The 13,217-nt window shown below is 37.0% G+C and overlaps 1 protein-coding gene across 1 annotated transcript in view; it reads right to left on the reverse strand.

Moving 5' to 3' along the window:
- LOC116895483 (arylacetamide deacetylase-like 2) overlaps nt 1-3,304 on the reverse strand; it is a 29,286-nt gene extending 25,982 nt beyond the window's left edge. Inside the window, exon 1 of the mRNA XM_032896744.1 lies at nt 3,167-3,304. Coding sequence (XP_032752635.1) covers nt 3,167-3,304 — 138 coding nt within the window. The remainder of the gene's footprint in view (nt 1-3,166) is intronic.
- Between the last annotated feature and the right edge of the window lie 9,913 nt (nt 3,305-13,217).

Genomic DNA, 13,217 nt, shown 5'->3' on the forward strand with positions numbered 1-13,217 from the left:
TGCCCACAGGAAACACACCTCAGAGACAAAGACAGACACTACCTCAGAGTGAAAGGCTGGGAAACAACTTTCCAAGCAAATGGTCAGAAGAAGCAAGCTGGAGTAGCCATTCTAATATCAAATAAAATCAATTTTCAACTAAAAGTCATCAAAAAAGATAAGGAAGGACACTTTATATTCATCAAAAGAAAAATCCACCAAGATGAACTCTCAGTCCTAAATATCTATGCCCCAAATACAAGGGCACCTACATACGTAAAAGAAACCTTACTAAAGCTCAAAACACACATTGCACCTCACACAATAATAGGAGATTTCAACACCCCACTCTCATCAATGGACAGATCATGGAAACAGAAATTAAACAGAGACATAGACAGACTAAGAAAAGTCATGAGCCAAATGGACTTAACGGATATTTATAGAACATTCTGTCCTAAAACAAAAGGATATACCTTCTTCTCACCACCTCATGGTGCTTTCTCAAAAATTAACCATATAATATGTCATTAAGCAGGCCTCAATAGGTACAGAAAGATAGAAGTTAAGATTCTCTTAACTATTAAAACTTCAGGTTTCTCAAAAACATGTCCTGCTTCCAATATTTCCTGGTACAACTTAATCATCATCATGAGTAGGGTTTAAACTTCCCAGAGAACAAGGGGAGCAGTCAGCCACCACATCCAGACCCCTTGTCCTGTTATCCTGAGTTGGCTACTTGAATGGCCAGAGCCAGAGCAATTTGTTTAAATAGCTATCAAAGCCATTTCCTTCTCTAGTAATACCCTCAACTATACCAAAATTATATTTAAGAGCAAATGGGGTATAGAAAAAGGCAAAATAAACAAGCATGTAAGGAAGATCAAGCCATTTGTATACTAGAAAGCCAGAGATGCATTATTCAGGGTGAAAGTGCTCCTGCAGCTGAAACTATGTCATGCAACTGTATTCACAACCATGCCACACCTGACATGACACATAGATAATGATTAAAAGAGAGTCACACTGGCTGTAAAAATGGTAAGCAAAATGCTTAACAATTGAACTCCCAGTGGAAACATGTCAATAACTGGAATGATCATTTAAATAACTCATAATTTGTTCATACATATCCATGTAGAAGGAAAACAATGTGCAGCTACATGTTTCATAGTTCTATTTTACATTTGAGAACACAAAAGTCACAGAATACGTTTATACTGATAGGGTATAAGTATCAGACCAGTTTGAAGTCTAGTAATACACCAACTTGTCAAAGATGATGATGCAGTAATTTCTCTATAAAACAGAACTGGCTTACCCGTCATTTCCTATATTGTCTAAGTCAATAATGTGAGGCATTAAGAAGCCCAAACCAGGATAACTCAGCTAACATTGGACTCAGAAGTAAACGTATTAGCTATTTTAATGATTAGTTCTACTGTCTACTTCATACAACCTAGAATCACCTTAGGAGGGTGTCTCATCAATTTTTTAAAGTATTTATTTATTTTATGTATGTAAGTACACTGTAGTTGTCTTCAGACACACGAGAAGAGGGCATCAGATCCCATTACAGATGGTTGTGAGCCACTGTGTGGTTGCTGGGAATTGAACTCAGGACCTCTGGAAGAGCAGTCAGTGCTCTTAACCACTGAGCCATCTCTTCAGCCCTGAGAGTGTCTCATTAAAGGACTGTCTTGATCGTGTTGGCTGGTGAACAGATGTTTGGGGAATTGTTTGATTGTATTAATGGATGTAGCAATATACAGCCTTGTAAAGTAGGTGGCCCCATTCCCCAATTTTGTGCCTGGATATTTAACTAAATATAAGATGCATACTTTCACTTCTCTCTGCTCTTGATGGCACATCAAGACCCAAAACTTGATCTTCCTGGAATAAAGGGGTGTTCTTTATGTAGCGAACTAAAATAAACATTCTCTCACGTAGGATGCTTTTGCCAGGGTGTATTATCACAGAAATCAGAATGAGAATAGGGCAGTTGTCTGGCATGGGGAGATCATCCTCTTTCTGCAGCACAATAGCCATGACTTCCTCATCTACTATACATTGCTGCATCTTCTCTGATCATTCATTGTTTGCTCTTTTCTACTTTCCGAACTTTCCTATCGTCACAATAGCCAAAGGCTTCCAAAAAGAAGTATATTTTGGTAAAAGAGAATGAGATGTATTCTTGAGTTCAAATTCAGGCACTGTCATTATAAATTCTGAATCCCAGAAACTTGGACCTAAAAACAGGCAACAACAGCAGAAGGTGCCAAGCTGTGGCCTTTGAGCTGTCAGGGAGTATGTGTTATATAGCACATTTTCTGAGAGAGAGAGAGAGAAAAGAGAGAGAGAGAGAGAGAGAGAGAGAGAGAGAGAGAGAGAGAGAAAGAGAGAGAGAGAGAGAAAGAAGAGAGAGAGAGAGAGAGAGAGAGAGAGAGAGAGAGAGAGAGAGGTGATCTGCTCATAAGTGCACAGGCTTACTTTCTAGTAGACTTTACAAATGGGGTATTGCAACACATAAATGCAAAAGCAGGTAGGACAGACAGCTTTACAATTATTACACAAATAATTGTTAAATGATATGAAAAGATAGAAATAAATAACACTATCATAACATTTTTCTGATTGTTAAAATATAATTTATTTAACATCAGCATAACCCTTGTATAAAGTTGTAGTGAAATTGTCTTTACCATTGAATTGATTACTAACATAGTTAATATTGATCAATTCTTTGGCATAAGGATAGTTTTTGAATATAGGAAACTTAGGAATTACCTAAAAATGGGGAAAAGATACTAAAACAAATAAATGTTTAACATATGCTAGCTTTTATAACACGAGTGGTTTAAACACATGAGTTTAAGAAAATATATGAGCCTAGGTATTCCAATATATTTAAACATCTGAACAGTTACCCAAATATTCTTCTAAGAACACTAATTCTTTTTTGTGGTCAATATATTATTAATTTTAGCAATAGCATCTTTTAAATACTAATTCCCTCAATAGACAATAAAGCATGTTAATGATTAACTCTAATGTTAAATACATGAACTATGGTAATTTGTACATACAGCACTAAACAAAACCAAAGAATCTTTCAAAATACTGATGAAAGGAAATTTCATATTAATTTGTAACAAAGCTTCACAATTTCTCAGGAAAAAAGTATTACCGTAAGTGATGATATTTTCATGCCAGCATCTATGATTCTCACTTTCCATGGTTCTTCAATGTTTTCTGGTATGGGTATATAAATATAATAAGCAAGGAATATAAAAAAGAATCCAAAGCACAGAGTTTTGTGCTTCATGATAAGTCTTCTCCAAACTTCTTTGTGTGAATAGTCAAATGTCACCTCATATGTATATATATATATATTGCTAAGTAGTAAGACAAAGGTAGAAGGCATATCTGTCCAGATCAAATGGTGATATAGCAACACTCACTGAAGATTAAGCACCAAGATCATTCCACTATTTTAATACGTTGAGCAACTGTGCTTTTTTGTGGAACAGAATGTACCATGTCTACTGATAATTCTCATTAAGAGCCAAAACATTTCAGAGTAGCAAATTCTTCTTTAACATCAGTGAAACACATCTTAATGGGACTCTCAGAACAGTACAGGAAAAATAAAAGTCCATTTTTGGTACCATTTTACCAAAAGCATTGACAAGAAGTTTAAAAAACGGGGATAGCATTGAATCAATCTAAACACTAAAGCCTATAGCCCAATAAAATATACTGTGTGAGGTGAGCATAGAATATAGAATAGGAAACTAAATGCTTGTCAAAATTACATATTTAATTCATTTGATGAAGACTAGGCAGTATTAAAATATAACACATAAAAGTTAAATTCAGAAAATTCATAGAGCTCTTTGCATTATCATGAGAATAATATCTATTCATTAAGCAAACATTTGTTGCAACATTGTATCTTTCATGTTCTGTGTGTAAACCTGACGTATGCCCATTCCTTTTATGAAACACCCGTGCTCTATTTACTTGTTCTGAGATCTTTCTGCCGATGTTATAATAGTTTCTTTATTTAAGTCCACTTCCAAGTTTCTCCAAGAAATTTGAGGCAGAAGCTATTACTGGCATGATTGTTCCATGTTTTTCCTTGCTGTAATGTTTACCAACCCTGCATTGATATCTACCAGAACAAAAAAAAATCAGAAGAAAAATCATTTCTCAAAAGCGTTTGGGATAATAAACTACATGGAATCATGGATGCTGAGCACGTTATACTTACACATTTAAGATCACATGTATATACATATAAACATATGTATGTAATAACAGTTCATTTAAGAAGAGCCCATGAACTTGTGAAAACAGCAAAAAGTGGTATTTGGGAGTGTTTGGAAGGAGGAAAGGAAAGTTTCAAATGAGGTAGTTATATTATAATCTCTGAAAATGAAAGAAATGATTTTAGAAAGAGAAGGTAGAGGCTGACAACAAGCAGAGGGAAAAATACGCAGACTGGAAAGAGAACTTAACTATGAATTATTAGGTGACTCTTGCATGTTCTTCTTATTTCTGAACTGCAGAGAGCTTTCGCAGAATTTTGTGACCCCACCACTACCTCATGTCCAGCCTGGTAAATCCTGTTCTTCCCTACTTTTCAAAACAGAATGTATCAAATGGAAGGAGAAAAAAGCAAAACCATCTTAACTTTGCTGTTGAAAGCTGAAAAGTTTTAGTAACAGGAAAATGTTAACAAGTCACAAAATTGGGTATCTTTCATAAAAACAAATGAGTGTGAGAACAAAAGAGGCAGGTCAGTAATGTTAGTCTCCACTGACACAGGACAAGCAAGCAAATATTAAGGCAAAAATCACAAGAGATATATTTCCAACGTTCATTGATCCGATGTGCGCGCGTGTGTGTGTGTGTGTGTGTGTGTGTGTGTGCCTATGTGTGTGTGTCTGTGTCTGTGTGTGTGTCTGTGTGTGGGAGAGAGAGAGAGAGAGAGAGAGAGAGAGAGAGAGAGAGAGAGAGAGGAGAGATTCTCATAAACAGAACAATATAGAAATAGAGAGATCATGCAGCACAGAGAGTAAGCATCCTCTAAAAGTAGAATTGACCTTAATCCAAAGACACAAAGAAAGGACAGTAAGCTCAGACATGGTTGTCAAAATTGTAAACCCATTACAAGGAAGTTCAAATGGAAGAATCACATGTTTAAAGTAAACCTACAGGTCAGTCAAAGCTACAGCATAATACCATTCCCCACAATTAAAAAAAAATCTAGACAGAGATAGAGACACACTGAATGAATGTGGCAATACCCTAAAATTCCTTACCATGATACCTCAGTTCTATGACCATAGAAAACAATAAAAGCCTAGGACAGCATTCAGAGGTCTTCCCCAAGTTACCCACTTCTACCAGTTGGTTTTTCATCCCATCAGTTTCTGACTTCAACTGCCCCCCATATGAAGGTAGAATGATATGTCAATGGGGATTGAACCCTTTAATGACAGGTTCAAATTGGAGAATTCTGACTATCAATGGGATTGGCAGAGGGCATCAAAAGTTCTGTTCACTTGCAGAAATTTTTATACTGTTTCTGATAATGTCCATTTGATAATCACAGTGAAGGAGACACAGGAGGCATACAGCTCCCATCAATACAAAGTCAAAGACAGTTGGGGAGCCAGGTCAAGCCTGATACCTCACCTCCTCTTGGGACTCTGACCTTCTGATTTCCACTGACTCTAATAAACCATGGAGGAAATATCCTTGCATTGCTAATAACTCTTTGGAATGGTTCCTGCTATTCTTGGACCACAGTTACAGCAGCTTCTATACATTGAAGCTAATGACAAATTTTCTAGGCAATTATTTTCTTGGAGGAAGAAAGTCTTAGCTTTTCTTTGTTGGTTTTAATCTCTTCAACAATGACACTACCCCTCCCTCTTCAGTAGACAAGTGACTGTACTCTTAAGTGTCCTGGTGCCCTTTTCTGCTCCAAGCTGCACACATCATTTCTTCCTGTCCTTGTTGCTCCTGTTCATTATATACTTAAGTAAGAGTGACCAGTAATAACCAATCCACAGGCTCAACATTGGCTATATTGAAACTTCCCCCTGGAAAATAAATCAGTATCTCACTTTTCAATTTAGTCTCTTAAAAAACTCTTAGGATAGTAGAAAGATACAGCTAGATTGTTGGTTAAAATATCACATAAATGTCATCTAGCCCAGTGGTTGATAGAGTCTCTGGTTCCTGCTGAGACTTTATGAACCAGATTTCTATCCACAGTGATTTCAGCAAAATTGCCTTTCAAATTCTTGATAAAAAAAAACTCCATTAAGCTCTGCTTAAAGCATTCAATTGCTTGTCTAGCACGAAGTTCCAAATGCTTCCACATACCTTCAAAACTCAACAGGATCAGGTTCCTTACAGCAACATTCTACCTGTGGTACCAATTTCTTTATCAATTGCTTTTGTGTAACTGTGATAAAGCATTGTGATAAAAAAACAACTTGGCAGAGGAAAGGTAGTAGTTTTAACTTTATGTTCCAAATGAGTAGAGTGCATGATAGTTTAGAGACAGAACATAGCATCAGGAGCTTGAAGCTACCTGATCAGATGTCCATTCATGCAAGGAAGCAGAAAGAGGTAATGGGAATTGGTGTGAGGGTATAAACCTACAAAACTCTACTCTTAGATTTATGTCTCTTAATGATTTCCTTGTATTTGCATATCTCTCATTTCATTTTAAGATTGTTCATCTGTTTCTCTATCTCTACTATTATTATATATTCACTTTATTTTCACCCACAGTACATAAACTTGCTATGGCAGTTAAAATGAAAATTGTCCCTCATGTGCACATACATTTGTGTTGCTATTTGTGTAAATTATGAAACCTTTAAGAGATGAATATACTGGAGGAAGCACACCTCTGACTTACTGGTATGTCCAGTCTATAATCCACCTCTTTGTAAAGCACCTGATATTTAGTGATCCATCATAGATCTGGATATTATATACTTTATGATAGAAGTTAGGCTAATTTATCTTTATATTCAATTTTTATTGGATTTTTTAATTTACATTTCAAACATTATTCCCTTTCCCAGTTTCCCATCCATAGACCCACTATCCCATCCCCCCTTCTTCTATGGGGGTGTTCTTCCACCCATCCACCCACACTGTCCCAACTGCCCACCATGAAATTCCCCTACATTGTGGATCTAGCCTTGGCAGGACCAAGGGCTTCTCCTCTAATTAGTGCCCAACAAGGCCATCCTCTGCTACATCTGCAGTTGGAGCCATGGGTCTGTCCATATGGACTCTTTGGATGGTGGGTTAGTCCTTGGGATCTCTGGTTGGTTGGTATTGTTGTTCTAATGAGGTTGCAAACCCTTCAGTTTCTTCAATCCTTTCTCCAATTCCTCCATTGAGGACCCCTTCTCAGTTCAATGGATGGCTGCTAGCACATGCCTCTATATTTGTCATGTTCTGGCAGAACTCTCAGGAGAAAGCTATATTAGGCTCCTGTCAGCGTGCAAATCTTGGCATCAGCAATATTGTCTGGGTTTGGTGGCTGTATGTATATGGGCTGGATCCCCAGGTAGGGCACTCTCTGAATGGTCATTCCTTCATTCTCTGTTCTAAACTTGATATCCATATTTCCTCCTATTAATATTTTAGTTCCCCATTCTAAGAAGGACTGAAGCATCCATACTTTGGCCATCCTTCTTCTTGAGCTTCATGTGGTCTGTCAATTGTATCATTGGGTAATCCAAGCTTTTGGGCTAATATCCACTTATCAGTGAGTGCATACCATGTGTGAATTTTTGTGATTGAGTTACCTCACTCAGGATGATGTTTTCTAGTTCCATCCATTTGACTATAAATTTTATGAAGTCATTGTCTTTGATAGATGAGTAGTACTCCATTGTGTGGATGTACCACATTTTCTGTATGCATTCCTCTGTTGAAGGGCATCTGGGTTTTTTCCAGCTTCTGGCTATTATAAAATAGGGCTCCTATGAACATAGTGGAGCATGTGTCTCTGTTTTATGTTGGAGCATCATTTGGGTATATGCCCAAGAGAGGTATAGCTGGGTCCTCAGGTAGTGCAATGTCCAATTTTCTGAGGAACCTCCAGACTGATTTCCAGACTGGTTGTACCAGTTTGCAATCCCACCAAAAATGGAGGAGTGTTCCTCTTTCTCCACAACCTTACCATAATCTATCCTCACCTGAGTTTTTAATGTTAGCCGTTCTGAATGTTGTGAGGGGGAATCTCAAGATTGTTTTGATTTGCATTTCCCTGATGACTAAGGATGTTGAACATTTCTTTAGGTACTTCTCAGTCATTTGATATTGCTCAGCTGAGAATTCTTTGTTTAGCGCTGTACCCCATTTTTAATAGGCTTATTTGATTTCTGAAGTCTAACTTCTCCTATTCTTGCATATTTTGGATATTAGCTCTCTATCAGGTGTAGGATTGGAAAAGATTTTTCCCAATCTGTTGGTTGCCATTTTGTCCTAATGACAGTGTCCTTTGCCTTACAGGAGATTTGTAATTTTCTGTGGTCTCATTTGTAGATTCTTGATCTTAGAACATAAGCCATTATGTTTTGTTCAGGAAATTTTCCCCAGTGCCCATGAAATCAAAACTGTTCCCTACTTTTTCTTCTATTATTTTGAGTGTACCTGGTTTTATGTGGAGGTCCTGGATCCACTTGGACTTAAGCTTTGTACAGGGTAATAAGAATGTGTCGATCTGCATTCTTCTACATGCTGACCTCCAGTTGAACCAGCACCAATTGTTGAAAATGCTATCTTTCTTCCACTGGATGGTTTTAGCTCCTTTGTCAAAGATCAAGTGATCATAGGTGTATGGGTTAATTTCTAGGTCTTTAGTTCTATTCCACTGATCTATCTGCCTGTCTCTGTACCAATACCATGCAGTTTTTATGACTATTGCTCTGTAACACTGCTTGAAGTCAAGGATGATGATTCCCCCAGAAATTCCTTTGTTGTTGAGGATAGTTTTCACTGTCCTGGGGTTTTTGTTATTTCAAATGAACTTGCAAATTGCTCTTTCTAACTCTATGAAGAATTGAGTTGGAATTTTGATGGGGATTGCATTGAATCTGTAGATTGCTTTTGGCAAAACAGCCATTTTTACTATATTAATCCTGCCAATCCGTGAGCATGGGCAGTCTTTCCATCTTCTGAGATCTTCTTCAATTTCTTTCTTCAGAGACTTGAAGTTCTTGTCATATGGACCTTTACTTCCTTGGTTAGAGTCACACCAATATATTTTATGTTATTTGTGAATATTGTGAAGGGTGTCATTTCCCTAATTTCTTTCTCAGTCTGTTCATCTTTTGAGTAGAAGAAGGCTATTGATTTGTTTGAGTTAATTTTATGTCCAGTCACTTTGCTGAAGTTGTTGATCAGCTGTAGGAGTTCTCTCATGGAACTTATGAGGTCACTTAAATATACAATTATATCCTCTGAAAATAGTGATATTCTGACTTCTTCCTTTCCAATCTCTGCTCCTTTTACCTGATTTTGTTGTCTAGTTGCTCTGGCTAGGACTTTGAGTACTATATTGAATAGGTAGAGAGTAAGTGGACAGGCTATTAAGTATATTTGCTTCAATATTCACAAGCAAGATTGGTCTGAAGTTTTCTTTGTTGCATTTTTTGTGTGGTGAAGGTATAAGCATTATTATGGCTTCAAAGAACAAAATGATTAGTGTTCCTTCTGTTCTATTTTGTGGAATAATTTGAAAAAATATTGGTATTAGGTTTTTTTTTTTTTGGTTGGGTGATTTTTAATGACTGCCTCTATTTCTTTAGGAGTTATGTGACTGTTTAGATGGTTTATCTGATCCTGATTTAACTTTGGTGTCTGGTATCTGTCTAGAAAATTGTCCACTTCCTCCAGATTTACCAGCTTTGTTGAATATAGACTTTTGTAGTAGAATCTGATGATTTTTTTTAATTTCTTCAGTGTCTGTTCTTATGTCTCCCTTTTGTTTCTGATTTCGTTGATTTAGATACTGTCCCTCTGCCCCATGGTTAGTATGGCTAAGGGTGTATCTATCTTGTTGATTTTCTTAAAGAGCCAGCTCCTGGTTTTGTTGCATCTTTGTATAGTTCTTTTTGTTTCTACTTGGTTGAGTTCAGCCCTGAGTTTGATTATTTCCTGCTGTCAACTCCTTTCAGTGTATTTGCTTCTTTTTGTTCTAGGAATTTGAGGTATGCTGTCAATCTGCTATTGTATGCTCTCTCCAATTTCATTTTGGAGGTACTTTGAGCTATAAGTTTTTCTCTTAGCACTGCTATCATTGTGCCACATAAGTTTGGTTATGTTTTGCCTTCATTTCATTAAATTCTAAAAAGTCCCTAATTTCTTTCTTGATTTCTTTCTTGACAAAGTTATCGTTGAGTAGAGCATTTTTTAGCTTCCATATGTATATGGGCTTTCAGTTGTTTTTGTTGTTATTGAAGATCAGCTTTAGTCTGTGGTGACTGATAGGATGCATGGGATTATTTAGGTCTTCTTGTATCTGTTGAGGCCTGTTTTATGACCAATTATATGGTCAATTTTGGAGTAGGTACCATGAGGTGCTGAGAAGATATATTATGTTCTTTTGGAATAAAATGTTCTATAGATACCTGTTAAATCCATTTGGTTCATAACTTCTGTTAGTTTCACTGTGCCTCTGTTTAGTTTCTGTTCCATATTCTGTCCTTAAATGAGGGTGGGGTGTTGAAGTCTCTCACTATTATTGTGTGAGGTAAAATGTGTAATTTGAGCTTTAGTAATGTTTCTTTTATGAATATCTGTGCCCTTGCATTTGCAGCATGGATGATCAGAATTGAGAATTCATCTTGGCAGATTTTTCCTTTGATGAGTATGAAGTGTCCTTTTTATCTTTTTTGATAACTTATGGCTGAAAATCAATTTTATCCGATATTAGACTGGCTACTCCAGCTTGTTTCTTGGAATCATTTACTTGGAAAAATTTTTCCCAGTCCTTTACTCTGAGGTAGTGTCTGTCTTTGTCACTGATGTGTGCTTCCTGTATGTAGCAAAATGTTGGGTCCTGTTTACATATCCAGACAGTTAGTCTATGTCTTTGTATTGGGCAATTGAATCCTTTAATGTTAGGAGATATTAAGGAAAAGTGGTTGTTGCTTCCCGTTTTTGTTTCTGTTGTTGTGTTTGTTGTTGTTGCTAGAAGTGGAATTATGTTTGTGTTTAAACCCCTTCTTTGGGGTTTAAAGAAGATTAATTTCTTGCTTTTTCTAGGATGTAGTTTCCCTCCTTGTGTTGGATTTTTACATCTATTATCCTTTGTAAGGCAGGATTTGTGGAAAAATGTTGTGAACATTTGGTTTTGACATGGAATATCTTGGTTTCTCATCTATGTTAATTGAGAATTTTATTGGGATAGTAGCCTAGGCTGTCATTTGTGTTCTCTTAGGATCTGTATGACCTCTGCCCATGATCTTGAGGCTTTCATAGTCTCTGGTGATTAGTCTGGTGTAATTTTGATAGATCTACCTTTATATGTCACTTGACTTTTTCCCTTATTGCTTTTGATATTCTTTTTTTGTTTTGTGCATTTAGTGTTTTGATTATTATATGATGAGAGGAATTTCTTTTCTTGTCCAGTCCATTTCGATTTCTGTAGGCTTCTTGTATGTTCATGGGCATCTTAGGTTAGGGAAGTTTTCTTCTATAATTTTTTGGAAAATATTTACTGGCCCTTTAAGTTGAGAGTCTTAACTCTCTTCTATACCTATTATCCTTAGGTTTGATCTTCTCATTGTCTCCTTGATTTCCTGAATGTTTTGGGTTAGGCGTTTTTTTCATTTTGCATTTTCTTTGACTATTGTGCCCCTGAGATTCTCTCTCCTATCTCTTGTATTCTGTTGGTGATGCTTGGATCTATGACTCCTGCTCTCTTTCCTAGGTTTTCTATGCCTAGGTTGGTCTCCCTTTGTGATTTCTTTATTGTTTCTATCTTTAGATCCTGGGTTGTTTTGTTTTGGCTTCAACTTGAGAATTTTTCTTATTTACCTCAACAACAATCTATTAACAAATCACTAAGATTTCACCAATAAGAGTCTTTCCTGATATTAATACACTAACTATTTAAGCAAACCAGGATCATTTGCTGTTGCCTGAATAATGATATGTATAAAGATAAGGTATTGTGTGTAACAATTCTTTTCATGTTTATAAAAGAGAAGGGACATTGATTAACCCATGCTGAAACAAAATTGACTAAAATTTCTTTGAATTGTCCATTATTCATTTAATCATATGAGTAGGTAATGTATAAGTTCTTGTTTTATGTCATTGTGAACAAAGAAATCTCTAGATAACTCCAATTATTTATGCATTTGTTAACCCATAGCCAACTTCTGCTTCAAGGGACCCTCCTAGAGCCTTCAGGACACAAGAAGTGAGGAGCAGTCTGGGACAGGATCCTTCCAGTTTCTACCTGCACCTGGAGCTGACCCAGTCCCAGTTCCCTTTACTAAGATCCCATAAGGAGAGAGTTGGACTCTCAGAAATGCAGACAATCCTGAGAGCATAAGTGAGACCACCAGTTCTGCTGACATTCCTGGCCCAAGAGAAACCAGCCTAGTGCTCTCATGACACAGGAACCGAGGAGCAGTCTGGGAGAGGACCCTTCTGGTTTCTGCCTGTGCCCAGAGCTTACCCTGTGACACAGCTCTCTGTACCCAGATCTCACTGGGAGAAAGCTGACCTCCCAGAGTGCTGACACATAGGCTTATAGAAGGGCCAAAGCACTGTCAGAGAGAGCAAGACTAGCTAACACCAGAGATAATCAAGTGGTGAGAGGCAAGCACAGGAACCTAAACAACAGAAAACAAGACTACTTGTGCTCATCAGAGCCCAGTTCTCCGACCACAGCAAATACTGGATATCCCAACACATCAGCAGAGCAAGATTTGGATTTAAAATCACATGTCATGATAATGATAGAGGACATTAAAAAGGACATAAATAACTCCTTTAAAGAAATACAGGACAACACAGGTAAACAAGTAGAAGAAATTAAAGGAAAACATAACTAAACAGGTGAAGAAATTGAAAAAAACCATCCAGGATTTAAAACTGGAAATAGAAACAAAAAAGAAAGCACAAACACGGAGACAGCCCTGGAGATAGAAAAACCAAGGAAAGAGACCAGGAGTAAT

This window comes from Rattus rattus, chromosome 3 (assembly GCF_011064425.1).
Source record: "Rattus rattus isolate New Zealand chromosome 3, Rrattus_CSIRO_v1, whole genome shotgun sequence".
Taxonomy (NCBI): Eukaryota; Metazoa; Chordata; class Mammalia; order Rodentia; family Muridae; genus Rattus; species Rattus rattus.